Source organism: Hemitrygon akajei, chromosome 5 (genome assembly GCF_048418815.1).
Source record: "Hemitrygon akajei chromosome 5, sHemAka1.3, whole genome shotgun sequence".
In the NCBI taxonomy this organism is placed as follows: Eukaryota; Metazoa; Chordata; class Chondrichthyes; order Myliobatiformes; family Dasyatidae; genus Hemitrygon; species Hemitrygon akajei.
Genome location: NC_133128.1, coordinates 49,806,786 through 49,821,226, shown reverse-complemented (window position 1 = coordinate 49,821,226; position 14,441 = coordinate 49,806,786). Strand labels below are relative to the sequence as shown.

Sequence of the window (14,441 nt, the reverse complement as noted above, 5' to 3'; positions counted from 1 at the left end):
TCCTAATTAAGCCCTTTGTCCTCCTCTGCTGGTCTCTGAATTTCTCCCAGTCCTCAGGTGTGCCGCTTTTTTTTTGCTAATTTATGTTTCTTCTTTGGACTTGATACTATCCCTAATTTCCCTTGTCAGCCACAGGTGCACTACCTTCCCTAGTTTATTCTTTTGCCAAACTGGGATGAACAATTGTTGTAGTTTATCCATGTGATCTTTAAATGCTTGCCATTGCATGTCCACCGTCAACCCTCTTAAGTATCATTTGCCAGTCTATCTTAGCTAATTCACTTCTCATACCTTCAAAGTTTCCCTTCTTTAAGTTCAGAACCTTTGTTTCTGAATTAACTATGTCACTCTCCATCTTAATGAAGAATTCCACCATATTATGGTCACTCTTACCCAAGGGGCCTCGCACGACAAGGTTGCTAACTAACCCTTCCTCATTGCTCAATACCCAATCTAGAATGGCCTGCTCTCTAGTTGGTTCCTCGACATGTTGGTTCAGAAAACCATCCCGCATACATTCCAAGAAATCCTCTTCCTCAGCACCCTTGCCAATTTGGTTCACCCAATCTATATGTAGATTGAAGTCACCCATTATAACTACTGTTCCTTTATTGCACGCATTTCTAATTTCCTGTTCAATGCCATCCCCAACCTCAGTACTACTGTTAGGTGGTCTGTACGCAACTCCCACCAGCGTTTTCTGCCCCTTAGTGTTATGCAGCTCTACCCATATCGATTCCACATCCTCCAGGCTAATGTCCTTCCTTTCTATTGCGTTAATCTCCTCTCTAACCAGCAATGCTACCCCACCTCCTTTTCTTTCCTGTCTATCCCTCCTGAATATTGAATATCCCTGGATGTTGAGCTCCCATCTTTGGTCACCCTGGAGCCATGTCTCTGTGATCCCAACTATATCATATTCATTAATAACTATCTGCACATTCAATTCATCCACCTTGTTACAAATGCTCCTCGCATTGACACACAAAGCCTTCAGGTTTGTTTTTACAACACTCTTAGCCCTTATACAATTATATTGAAAAGTGGCCCTTTTTGCTTTTTGCCCTGGATTTGCCTGCCTGCCACTTTTACTTTTCACCTTACTACTTTTTGCTTCTACCCTCATTTTACACCCCTCTGTCTCTCTGCACTTGTTCCCATCCCCCTGCCACATTAGTTTAAATCCTCCTGAACAGCAGTAGCAAACACTCCCCCTAGGACATTGGTTCCAGTCCAGCCCAGGTGCAGACCGTTCTGTTTATACCGGTCCCACCTCCCCCAGAACTGGTTCCAATGCCCCAGAAATTTGAATCCCTCCCCCTTGCACCATTTTACAAGCCACGTATTCATCTGAAATATCCTCCTATTTCTACTCTGACTAGCATGTGGCACTGGTAGTAATCCAGAGATTATTACCTTTGTGGTCCTACTTTTTAGTTTATCTCCTAACTCCCTAAATTCACGTTGTAGGACCTCATCCTGTTTTTTACCTATGTCGTTGGTACCTACGTGCACCACGACCACTGGCTGTTCACCCTCCCATTCCAGAATGTCCTGCAGCCGCCCAGAGACATCCTTGACCCTTGCACCAGGGAGGCAACATACCATCCTGGAGTCTCGTTTGCGGCAGCAGAAACGGTTATCTATTCCCCTTACAATCGAATCTCCTATCACTACAGCTCTCCCACTCCTTTTCCTTCCCTCCTGTGCCGCAGAGCCACCCATGGTGCCATGAACTCGGCTGCTGCTGCCTTCCCCTGATGAGACATCTCCCCCAACAGTATATCTGTTTAGGAGGGAGATGACCTCAGGGGACTCCTGCACTACCTGCCTACTGCTACGCTGTCTAGTAGCCACCCCTTCCCTTTCTGCCTGTGTAGCCAACTGCGGTGTGGCCAACTCACTGAACGTGCTATTCCTGACTTTCTCAGCATCGCGGATGCACCAGTATGAATCCAATGGCAGCTCCAGATGCTCAATGCAGTCTGCCAGAAGCTGCAGTTGGACACACTTCCTGCACACATAGTCGTCAGGGACACTGGAAGCATCCCTGATTTCCCACATGCTGCAGGATGAACAAACCACGGGGCCGATCTCAGCTGCCATGACCTACCCAATACTTGCCTCAACTTTTGAAACTTCCTCCTTTTAAAAGAACTTACCGGGCCTTACCTCACTTGGAGTGAAGCTCGTCCAAACCTTTCGAGACAAAGCTATCCTACTCTGTCTCCCACTACTCTGTCGCCCGCTCCGTCTAACTGTTGTCTTTAAATACTCCCGCTGCCTCATGGTCCGACTTACATGCGCTTGCGCAGTCGTGCCCCCGTTAAACTGCCGAAGAAAATCTAGAACCTATCAATCTTTGCTTGAATATATCCAATGAGTTGGTCTCCACAGCCGCCTGCGTCAATTAATTCCACAAATTCACCACCCCGTCTAAAGAAGTTCTTCTTCATCTCTGTTCGAAATGGACTTTCCTCCATTCTGAGGTAGTACTGTTTGGTCCTGGACTTCCCCAATTTAGAAAATATTGTACTCTATCTAGCCCATTCAGTATTGGATAGGTGTCATTGATGTTCCCCCCTCGTGCTTCTAAACTCCAGTGAATACAGTAGACCCGGGTTCAATTCCTGCTGCTGCCTGTAAGGAGTTTGTATGTTCTCGCCGTGACTGAGCAGGTTTCTTCCGGGTGCTCTGGTTTCCTCCCACCGTCTAAATACATACCGGTTGATAGGTGAATTGGTCATTGTAAATTTTCCCATGATTAGGCTCGGATTAAATCGGGGGATTGCTAGGTGGCATGACTTGCAGAGCTGGAAGGGCCTATTCCATGCTGTATCCCAATAAATAAATAAACCCAGCCATTCCTGGGATCATTCTTATGGATCTCTTCTGCACCCTCTCCAATGCCAACATATCTTAGATAAGGTGCCCAGAACTGCTTACAGTACTCTCAAGTGCAGCTTGACCAATGCTTTATAAAGCCTCAGCATTACATACTGGCTTTTATATTCTAGTCCTCTGGAAATGAATGCTAACGTTGCACTTGCCTTCATTACCACTGACTGAAACTGCAAGTTAGCCTTCAGGGAATACTGCACAAGGACTCCCAAGTCTCTTAGCACCTTTGATGTTTGAATTTGCACCCATTTAGAAAATGGTCTATGCCTTCTGCCAGAGTGCATGACATGTACTTCCCTACACCATATTTCATCTGCCACTTCATTGCCCATTCTCCTAATCTGTCTCAAGTCTTTCTGCAACTTCTCTGTTTCCTAAACGCTACATTCCCTGCCACCTGTTTTCAAACTTGACTACAAAAACATCAATTCCGTTATAAAAATCACTGACATACCGTGTGACACTGAAAGAAGACCACTCTGGAACATCACTAGTCACCAGCAGCCAATTAGAAAAGGCTTCCTTTATTCCTGCCAATCAGCAAAGCTTTTATCTATGCTAGTACAGACAGGTCCATAATCCCTTATCCGAAATTCTGAGATCCAAAAAGCTCAGAAAACCAAGGTTTTTTTTGCCAACAGCTGACGTCACTCAGGTGTGACGTGGCAGCACTAGCAGAGGCCTCCAGACGTCACTGTGGCTCAGTGCGCGTGCTGATTACACGTGTATTTGCTGTTCGCTGATATTTTGTCTTCACTGTAGACTTTGTATTTAATTTCACTGTGAAAATGTCAAAAAGAGCTGCAGATACCCCTATGGGTAACAATGAGGAAAAAGAGAAGGAAGCATCTATCATTATCAATAACGCAGAAAGTGGAGTTACTGCAGAAACTTGATTGTTGTGTGTCTGTGCGACGTCTTACTGAAGAATATGGTGTTGGAACTACCACTGTATATGATTTAAAGAAACAAAAAGACAAGTTACTGAAGTTTTATAGTGACAGTGACGTTTTACATTTATTCCAATCAGTCACTGACCATGTGTTTAATTTGGTTCATTTGAAGCTGTATATTTTTATGTTTAATTGGAAGTTTTTGTTGGAAATAATTTTCTTCTTGTCATTATTCCCTAAACAATACAGTATAACAACTATTTAAATGGTATTTAAATTGTATTAGATATTATAAGTAATCTAGAGATGATTTAAAGTATATGGGAGGATGTGCGTAGGTCTGGAGCTCCGCAGGGTCCGAGAGTCCACCCGCACTGAGACAGGTTAAATAAGGGACTTGATCATACGTGCTTTTTGGTATCCGCGGGGGTGGGGTGGGGGGGGGGGGGGGAGTCCCCAGAACCAATAAGGAGAGACTCTGAAATCTGAAAAGTTTGAATTCTGAAATGCAACTGGCCCCAAGAATTTTGGATAAGGGGTTGTAGACCTGTATTTTTCATGTAATACCATGAGATCTATTCTTATTTAGCAGCTTTATTTGATCTACCTTGTCAAAGTCCTTTCGAATATCAAAGTAAACAACATCCTTTGACTCTCCTTTGTCTATCCTGTCTGTTATTTCTTCAAAGAGTTCAGATTTGTCAGGCAAGATTTCCCCTGAAGGAAACTATGATGAATTTGGCCTATTTTATTATGTGCCTCCAAGTAGCCTGAATCTTCATCCTTAACAATAGACTCCAATATCTTCCTAGCCACTGAGGTTAGTCTGACTGCCCTATAATTTTTCTTTTGTCTCCCTCCCATCTTGAAGGGTAGAGTGACTTTGCAATTTTCCAGTCCTCTGGAACCATTCCAGAATCTAGTGGTTGTTGAAAGATCACTATCAATAATCCTACAGTCTCTTCAGCTTCCTCTTGCAGAACCCTGCAGTGTAGTTCATTAGGTCCAGATGACCTTTCAGTTTTCCAAGCACCACCTTATCTCTTTATTAATATCTCACTTCTTCCCTGGCACTCTCAAATTTTTGGCATACTGTTGTCTTCCACAGTGAAGACTGATGCAAAATACTTAAGTACATCCTCCATTTCTTGTCTCCTATTGCTGCCTGTCCAGTGTTATTTTCCAATGGTTTAATCTCCACTTGTGCCTCTATTTTACTCTTTATATATGATCTGCAAAAACCTTTGGTATCATCTTTTATATTATTGGCTAGCTTGCCTTCCTACTTCATATTTATCTCTTTTTTTGTTACCTTCTGTTGGTTTTGAAAAGCCTCCCGATCCTCTAATTCCCCACTAATTTTTGCTGTATTTTATGCACTCTTTTGCTTTTCTGCTGGCTCTGAACTCTTTCGTCTGCTGTGGTTGCATCATCCTCCCTTTAGAATACTTAACTGTCAGGGGGATGGGTTATGGCAGTGGTTATTATATCTGATCATCAGCTTTAATTCAGTGGAGAATTTTACTCTATGTTTCAACAGTTTGTTACTCTGTGATACTGCACAAGTTCTGTCCAACAGATGCAATATCCTTGCAATATTTTGTAAATTTGTACAGCACAGAAGCAACCCTTTAATGCATCCTCTGCTGACTGTGACACTCATCTCTGTGAACCCTATTTGCCTGCATTAGGTCTCTATTCCTCTAGTTTCTATTCTTAATTTTTTTTAACTTCTGCATTTCTACTTGTCACCCCACTAAAGCCAGTTGCATCTTGTGTGTTTCAGCTTCGCTTTGGAATTCTCTCCCAAAACCTCATTAGCTTGTTTCCCATTTTTTTTGTAAGGTTTTTTTAAAACTTGTGTTTCTGACAAATATTTTAGGCCTCTCAGCTTATTTTTTCCTGATAATTTGTAGTTGTGTGAAACAGTGGAGTGATTTTTGAAAGCAATGTTTATAATTTCAAATTGTGATGTCTGTAATCTTTATAACCTTTCAAAACATTGCATATATAATTAGCAATTGTCAATGTTTTCAAGCTATTGTGCAAATAAAATATTGTACTTTTGCACAGAATGTACTACCATATGGATGATGCAATGCATAATCAAGTTAACATGTTCTCACTCATACTGGTCTGTTGTAATAAATATTAAGATAGTTATTTGAGTTCAATACAGTGTTAATATTTAAAAATTTGCTTCTCTCATAGAATGCTGCCTTTTTATATGGCCTTGGTATTGTCTACTTCCGTTATAATGCATTTCAGTGGTGAGTAAAATGATTATGCAGTTCCTTAGTTGGAAATTAATGTGTATAGTGGTATGTATGAAATTAATTTACTCTATTTGTGGCAATGTTTTGATTAATTTTGGCTCTTGTTTGCTTAGGGATGGCAGAATAATTTGCCTGGTGGACTTACTGCAAAATATAGAAAAGGGTTGATAGATTTTTCAGTCTATTTACTGAGTTGATAAATGTTGGATTTTTTTTTACAAGTTTTCTTGTCTAATTTTGGCTTACTGGATAAGGGATTATATCCATCAGCCTGTTAAAATAAGAAGAGATGCTTACTGCAATCTTTCCCTCCTCTTTTTCTTACAACTTTCCCTTTCAACCTCTGAATTTTGAACATGCTAAGAGCCCTACACTTGTCCCTTGTCATCCAGTCACTCTGATACTCCCATTTCCTTGTAATTCTGAAGTAAATGTTGCACATTGCATGGTGTCTAGTTTAAAATAGCAGGGAATAGCTAAAACTAAAAATCATATTTGTAGATTCAAAAGAATAATGTATATCTGGGAATTCATTTTCAATGCAGAAGGAAAAATGCTTAAAATAGGATTTGCATTAACTTATAACTGTTAATAGTAACTTTTCCTTTTAACTGACAGAATCTCAAAATAGCACAACTTGTTCTTTAATGTCGTGAAAGATTTGATATAGTTATTAACATTTTTCCAATGGCTAAATTTTTAAAATAGAATTAATAAAATATTTTATTCTTCTAAAATTTTACCATTCTTGGCTGCAGAGAACATCTGCACCCCAAATTTTATCTATCTATCTAAGCAATATTGGTGATTAAAGAAATTTGTAAATGGTTATGAGATCTAGTTCAGGAAATTCTGTTGTATGACACATTCCTTCAGTGCTATGTAAATGAAAATTTGTTCCTTCCAGAATAGAATGCAGTTGCAATGTCTCCAGTTGCAAATTGAACTAGTGCTAATAATGTAATTTCCTTGTCAGTGATGGATAGAGTCATTTCCCATGTAATGCTCCTTCATTGCATTGCTTGATAAATAAGATTACATTCCTGCAACAACCAGATTTTAACAACACTTACTCAATTTAAGTGATCTCTTCAACCAGCTCCCAGCACAGTTCTGTCAGTTTAACTCTGGGAGATCTTTTCAGTATTACTTGATGATTTACTACAGCAGTATGGGAGTGGCGCAGGCACCTGTAAGGTGATAAGCCTCAGTTGATTTTCTTTCTCTCAGCAATCTCTTGACTTCTTTTCTCACCACCACCACCACCACCAAGTCTGTTTGGACGTTCAGCCATAGATTGCAACCAAATATGCCTTCAGGATTTTTTTTGCAATTTGGATGCTGTGCCATTGTGGAGAATGCAGTGTGTGTCAAGGGCTTTGAATATTGTCTGACAATTTTGGGCTACTTACTGGCCTACTGATTTAAAACCAAAATATCTGTTGGTGAACTGTGCATTGGGTATTCTTTGGTTAGTTATTTTTGTGACCATGGTGTTTGAGTATTTATATTATAAAACTACAAAATCTTTATTTAATTTCTTGAGCCAATCAAGAATGAGCCTAGTTCATTTGAAAGGTTAAGTTTGATATAATTGTGCTGTACTTGTTCAGTGTGTAAGAACACTCAAATAACTATGAATCTGTACAGAATCTCCATTTTAATGTATTGGAGAGAGAAGTAATAAAGATTTGCTAAACTGTAGTTATTTCACTGGTATTCTTTCTGAGATAGGTGGTTGGTAAACTATTTTACTGCTATTTCAATTTTGCGTTAGTTTCATGTGAGTAAAATGTAGCTCTGTTGTAAATTGGGTAGGTGCTTTAGTTTTGGGTATTCTGCAGTTAGGTATTTACAGTTTGGGATACAATTTATAATCTAAGAACTGTTTGTTCTTTCTGACAACCATTCTATTGAAGCTTGTGGTAACAGCGATAACTTTGCATAGCGTTGAGTTTTTGAGAACTGCCAATGTTGTGGCTTGCTGTTTTTGACAGATAGTGTTCTTTAGAATAAATTCTGACACCCACCCAGTGGAGTGCCTTATTTCTTCTTAGTGGTAGAAAACTTTGTAGAGCCGTTTTGACCACAAGAGGGGTGATGGGCACAGACCTAACAAAGTGTATAAAACATTGGCTTTCATTTTAACAGAAGAGCAGTTTAGATTCATGCATTAATCACCATGTTTTTTCAAAAATTATTTTTCTATGTGTTGTATGCAGAACAATAAATGACTTTACAGGCTGGTATTACAACCCTATTTAATTTGTGTTGTTGAATGCTTTGTTAAGATAATTTATTAATTTCAGTCAGTTTGATTTGTTACCATAGCATTAACTACTGATACTTAAAATTCATTTCAAAGAAACCAAATAATTGTACTACTTTTTGCTCCGAAGTATGTCATTTGCTTCAGACGAATCATTTTATGGGGTGTATTTTATGCATTTCCTATTTTCAAGCTGTTGTCTTGAACAGGAAAGTCATTTGTAAAAGTATTTTGCATTAATGGTGACAGATAATTGTGGTATTTGGGCAAAGTGAGTACCAATGGTGTATTGTAAAAGCAGTAGCTTCAAAAGTGCGAAACTTTGTGGTTCTCCATTGACTTTACCTATGAGCTTCGTTGAGTTCACTGGAAGATGACTGGATCTGTAATACATTGTTTAAATTAATCTGTTCTACTATATATGCTGTGGTGGATAAGGAAAACATCGCTGGAATACTCATGATGCCTTAGTAGGCAACAGTTTGTCTTGTTGCACTGTGCTGGCCTATGAGGGACTGATACGAGAAGAAACCCATCTTTCATTTATTTAAATAAAATTTATATGTTTTGTAATCCACAAGGCTGCAGATTGAGATTTGGAAATGGAGTTAATCTGAACAATTCGGGTGTTATGAACACAGTATGGTTTTTAGTAAGAATTTAGTAAGAATTTGCATTCTTCTATGCTATAAGTTGCTATGATTCTATAACTGTTGAGAAGAGAATGTGGAACTCTAGTATTAGGACAGTAGGAATGAGAGCTGTTACTGTATTACATTCATTACAAATACCTATGAATTTGAAGGTGTAAAAAAGACTCGGCTATTTTGTGTGAAGTAAGCTTTGATCGTTGATGTAAGTGTAATATCTAGAAAATATGAATGCTGATATTGTGTATCTAAAGTTTTCAAGACCATTCATCTTTTTGATAATGTGCTCATTAAAAGTAATAATTTAGTGCAAGTTTGCATTAGGTCATGCCTTTTTAAAGAAAAATGCTGGTGTGATTTCCAAAGAATACAGATCAGGAATGTATTTCTGTGCAATTAATTAATGTTTTAGTCATAATTGTATTTCTTTTTTCTAAGTACAGTTCATCAAACAAAAGAAACATAAACTGTGTGCTGGTATATTTATTTTAAAATGTCTTAGTCCCTGGGTTAAACTACTTCTGAACTGGAAAAAGAGGGACTTATAAGAATAGTGACATAACATGAGCGAGAAGCAATTTGGATGGAGCTGAGTCTGAGTAATAAAAGTGTAATTACACTGGGATTAATACTCTTTTTTTTTCTCCCACCTCCATAGCAAGCAAAAGGTAGAGGAGCAGATATGTAGATTATGCAAAAGTGTAGAAACAACAGGATTATCATATTGGCGAACCTTAACTTCCTCATTATTGATGGGTCTTCCTTCATACAAGCGACTGAGATGGGGTGGTATCTCATAGTATCCAAGAGGCATCGTTGAAGCAGTATGTGGAGAGTCTAATTGGACATAGTTTTGGGAAATGAGCAAGGTCAGGTGATTAAACTTTGGTTATAATTCCAAATGTGCACATAATGATTCTGGGGTCATGGTATGTGGACACAAGTTCAGTGGGCAGGAGCAGGCAGAGATAACAGGCCTATCTCAACAGTCAGGTTTGTGGTTGTTGGATAGGAGGTAGAAACAGGAAGTGCAGGGTAAGGGTTGGTGGCAGTTCTACGTTGTTGAAGAGGTTGGTGATGGTGCAGGAGACAGTGGCCTAAGTCCGTAGTGGAGTCCTTTCCAAGGGGCAAGTAAGAGGAAGTGTCTCTGTTGCCACTTTGCCTCAGCAAGGTAGAGGTCAGTATGCCCTTTTTCTGCAGGTTTGGTGGTAAGGTTGGGATTAGAATGGAGAGTGGAAACAGTGCGTTCAGAGGGGTTTTGATTGAAGGAGGAGGAGAGAGAGGGGTGCTAAAGTTGAGCCTGTTGACTGACGTCAGCAATTAGAGATGAAAAGATCCAGAGCAGGCAGAACATAAGAACACAAGAAATAGAAGCAGGAGTAGGCCATCTGGCCTGTCGAGCCTGTTCCGCCATTCAATAAGATCAAGGCTGATTTGCCATGGACTCGTCTCCACCTACCTGCATTTTCCCCACAACCTTTAATTCCCCCTTCTGTGCAAATATCTATCCAACCTTAAATATATTTACTGAGGTAGACTCCACTGTTTCATTGGGCAGAGAATTCCACAGATTCACCACCCTCTGGGAAAAGCAGTTCCTCCTCATCTCCATCCTAAATCTACTCTCCCAAATCTAGAGGCTATCAGTGGAAACAACTTTCCTGCCTCAACCTTTTCTCCCCCTTTCATAATTTTAAGTTTATATAAGATCTCCTCTCAGAGAACCTGAGCAGGGTGTCCAAGAATAAGAGGAGGGTTGGAAACAGGAGAAGGGGTTATCAGTGTGGGGTGGGGAATTTTTGACAAAGAAGTGGGCTTGGAGACAGAGGCAATGGAAGAGCTTGGTGACATGGTGGGCAGAGAACTCACTGAGGTGCAGGCGAAGGGGAACAAAGTCAAGACCCTTGCCGGGGACAGAAGGTCAGAGGGAATGGTGAAGACATGGCAGGGATTACAGCTGGGATCAGGCTGGAGGATCGGGAAGAAGAAGCGAATGGTAGCATCAGCAGAGGGAAGAAGGAGGCAATGGTTGAGGTGCTAAGAGAAGGCAAGGTGGGAGGAAGATGGATGCTCTGAGCACCCAAGAGGTGACGGGAGAACCTGAGACCCAGGGTTGGAAAGTGGTAGAGGACAGGGAATCTGGGGACAGGAAGATCTCATTCTGGAGGTGGTGGTGGCTAAGGTCCAAGCTGGAGCCAGAGTAGTGGCTGCTTAACTTGAGGTCTAAAGGCATGCAGGATTGTTGAAACTGGAGCTGACGGTGATGAGTTCCAGAGTCTGGAGTCACCTGGGGTCTTTGGAGCCGCAGTTGGCAATGGTGATATCTATGGTCACGAGGTGTCCAGGGCTGTCAGAACTGGAGTTGGAGTTACCTTTCAACAACTCTAACCTACCTTAATTTTTTGCAATGCCTACCCAGACATACCGAAATCCCTCTTAATAGCAGCACTTATCAATGTTAGTTTAAAACATTGGAAAATCACTTCCCCACTTTCCTCCTTGACAAATAATGTAATCACTATCTGTACCTCTGCAGCCCCCTTACATCTCGCTCTCACCCAATTATATATATCATCCATCGAATTGTACCTACAACTTCCTTATCTAAGAGGTTACCATAAAAATTCAATTTTTGTCTACATTTTTGATCACTTGTCCTAATGTTTCATTCGTCAGCCTATGCCAAGGCCATGTCATTGGGTGTATTTAAGGCAGAGGTTGATAGGTTTTCAATTGTAAAGGGGATCAGTAGTTACTGGCAGAAAGTAAGAGAATAATAGGGTTAAAAAAAATCTGCCATGATTGAATGGGCTGATTGACCCAATTCTGTTCCTTTTTCTTATGATCTATGCCTTTCCATTTTCTTTCTCAATCACTTACTACACCTCTACTTTGGCTTTCAATTTGATGGGACGTGGTATATATTGAACCTCTTAGCAAAGGATCTTTGTTCAATCCTCAAGTGTGACCTTGAGCTTCCGATAATTTAATTCTTTACAGATTTAAACTATAATCTGTCATTAACTTGTTTCCATCAAAAGGCAAGACATAGGGATGATTATACAATGTTTAATTCCATTTGCAAGTTCTCAGCAAATGAAGTTGATTGTGCTTGCAAGCACAGGTGTAAGAGCTGAGCAGTGATCACCTCCAACAAAACAGTCTAACCACCTAACCATATCATCCACATTGTCACCACTAAGTCACAAGAATATTAGAAATAAGAGGAATAGGCATTCAAACCTGTCTACTGTTTTTGTTTTAAGATTATGACTAATCCTCTACTTCAAAGCCCTTTCCCATCACCATCTTTCAAGTACCTTAACGTCCATAAGTCTATCAATCACTATTTTGAATGAATGCAACACACTCAGTGATAGTTCCAAAGTGTTGTCACCATCAGAAAAGTTCTCATCCTCATCCAAAACAACCTCTCTCTTATTAACAATGACCCTTGGCCATAGACTTCCTTAGGCAGGAAAAACACCTTTCCTACATCCAACCTGTCAACCCTGAAAAAAAATAACATATTTCAATTAGATGCTTCATTCTTCTGTACTATGGCTTTGTGCCAAAGTCCCAATTAGCACAACCGCTCCTCATATGGTAAACCTGCCTTCCTGGGAACCAGTTCAAGTAAATCTTTGCTGTACTCTTTCAATGGCAAGTACATCTTTTAAATTACGGGACCAAAACTGTACGCAATACATACCTGAAGTCTCAGCAAGGTCCTATACAATTGCAGTAAGACTTTTTCAATCCTGCTTCTAAAACCTCTTATATTTATTATCCTCAAGTGTAACCTTGAGCTTCTGACAATTTAATTCTCTACTCTACACCTCCACTGAACTCCTGATCCTTGGCTTTCTGTAATTCAAACAAGCCCAGCTTGAATTCCTGGGCCTGTAACCACATCTAACAGATGGAGCCAGGTCGGAGTGGAGTTGGGAGACAGAATGTACTAAGTGTAAGGAGGCAGGCAGGGAAGCAAAACAAAAAAAATTTAAAAATATGCTACTGCAGGAACAAGGAACTCAGCGGGTCAGGCAGTATTGGGGGGGGGGGGGGTGTGGATCATCTCCATTACTCAGATGAAATGTTGACTGATCACTTGCCACTGAGTTCATCCAGTAGGGAAGAGAAGAGATAATGGACAGATGGAAACAATTGGGGCCTGACTAAGGTCCTATATAGCTGCAACATTACCTCATGGTTCTCAATCCCACAGTTGATGAAGGCCAACACACCATACACCTTAACAACACTGTCAACCTGTGAGCAACTTTGAGTGTCCTATCGAAACAGACCCCAAAATCTCTCAGATCGTCCACACTGCCAAGAGTCTTACCATGTATATAACATTCTGTCTACAGATTGGACCTACCAAAATGAACCACTTCATACTTATCTGGGTTGAAGTCCATCTGCCACTTCTCAGCCCAGTTCTGCATCCTAGCAATGTCCCGCTGTAACCTCTGACAACCCTCTAGACTATCCACAACACCCCCAACTTTTGTGTCTCAAGCAAACTTTCTAACCCATCCTTGTACTTCATCATTCAGGTCATTCATAAAAATCACAAAGAGTAGGGGCTCCAGAACAGATCCCTGAGGCATGCCACTGGTCACCGACCTCCATGCAGAAGATGACCCGCCTATAGCCACTCTTTGCCTTCTTGTGCATCCACAAAGTAAGGTCTCGTTAGATCCCATGCCTCCTTACTTTCTGGGAGCCTTGCTCCCAGTATCAAATGCCTTACTAAAATCCATCTACACTGCATTCACTGTTCTGCCTTCATCAGTGTGTTTTGTTACATCCTCAAAGAATTCAATCAGGCTTATAAGGCACGACCTGCCCTTTGACAAAGTCATGCTGACTATCTTGAATCAGATTATACGTCTCCAAATCAGACTCACTGGTCTATAATTTCCTGGGTTATCTCTATTCTCTTGAACAAGGGAGAGTGACATTTGCAACCCTCCAATCCTATACTTGTCCCTTCCCTATTGATGATGCAAAGATCATTGCAAGAGGCTCAGCAAACTCCTCCCTCGCTTCCCACAGTAGCCTGGGGTATATCTCATCCGGGCCTGGTGATTTATCTAACAGTGCTTTTCAAAAGCTCCAGCACATCCTCTTTCTTAATGTCTATATGCTCAAGCATTTCAGTCCGCTGTAAGTCATCCTTACAATTGCTAAGGTCTTTTTCCCTGGTGAATACAGAAGCAAAGTATTCATTAAGTACCCCTGCTACGTCGTATCAGTCCATGCATACATTTCCACTATCGCACCTGGTTGGGCTTATTCATCCATGGCTCCTCCTCTTGCTCTTCACATACTTGTAGAATGCCTTGGTGTTTTCCTTAATCCTCCTCACCAAGGCCTTCTCATGGGCCATTCTGGCTCTCCTAATTCCATTCTTAAGCTCCTTCCTAGCAACTTTGTAATTTTC

The 14,441-nt window shown here is 40.6% G+C and overlaps 1 protein-coding gene across 2 annotated transcripts in view; it reads left to right on the top strand.

The window, feature by feature from the left end:
- The window catches only part of kdm6a (lysine (K)-specific demethylase 6A), a 216,224-nt gene that overhangs the window by 43,123 nt on the left and 158,660 nt on the right, over positions 1-14,441 (top strand). For both annotated transcript variants that reach the window (XM_073045508.1, XM_073045507.1), the window contains exon 5: positions 6,006-6,064. In XM_073045508.1, coding sequence (XP_072901609.1) covers positions 6,006-6,064 — 59 coding nt within the window. The remainder of the gene's footprint in view (positions 1-6,005; positions 6,065-14,441) is intronic.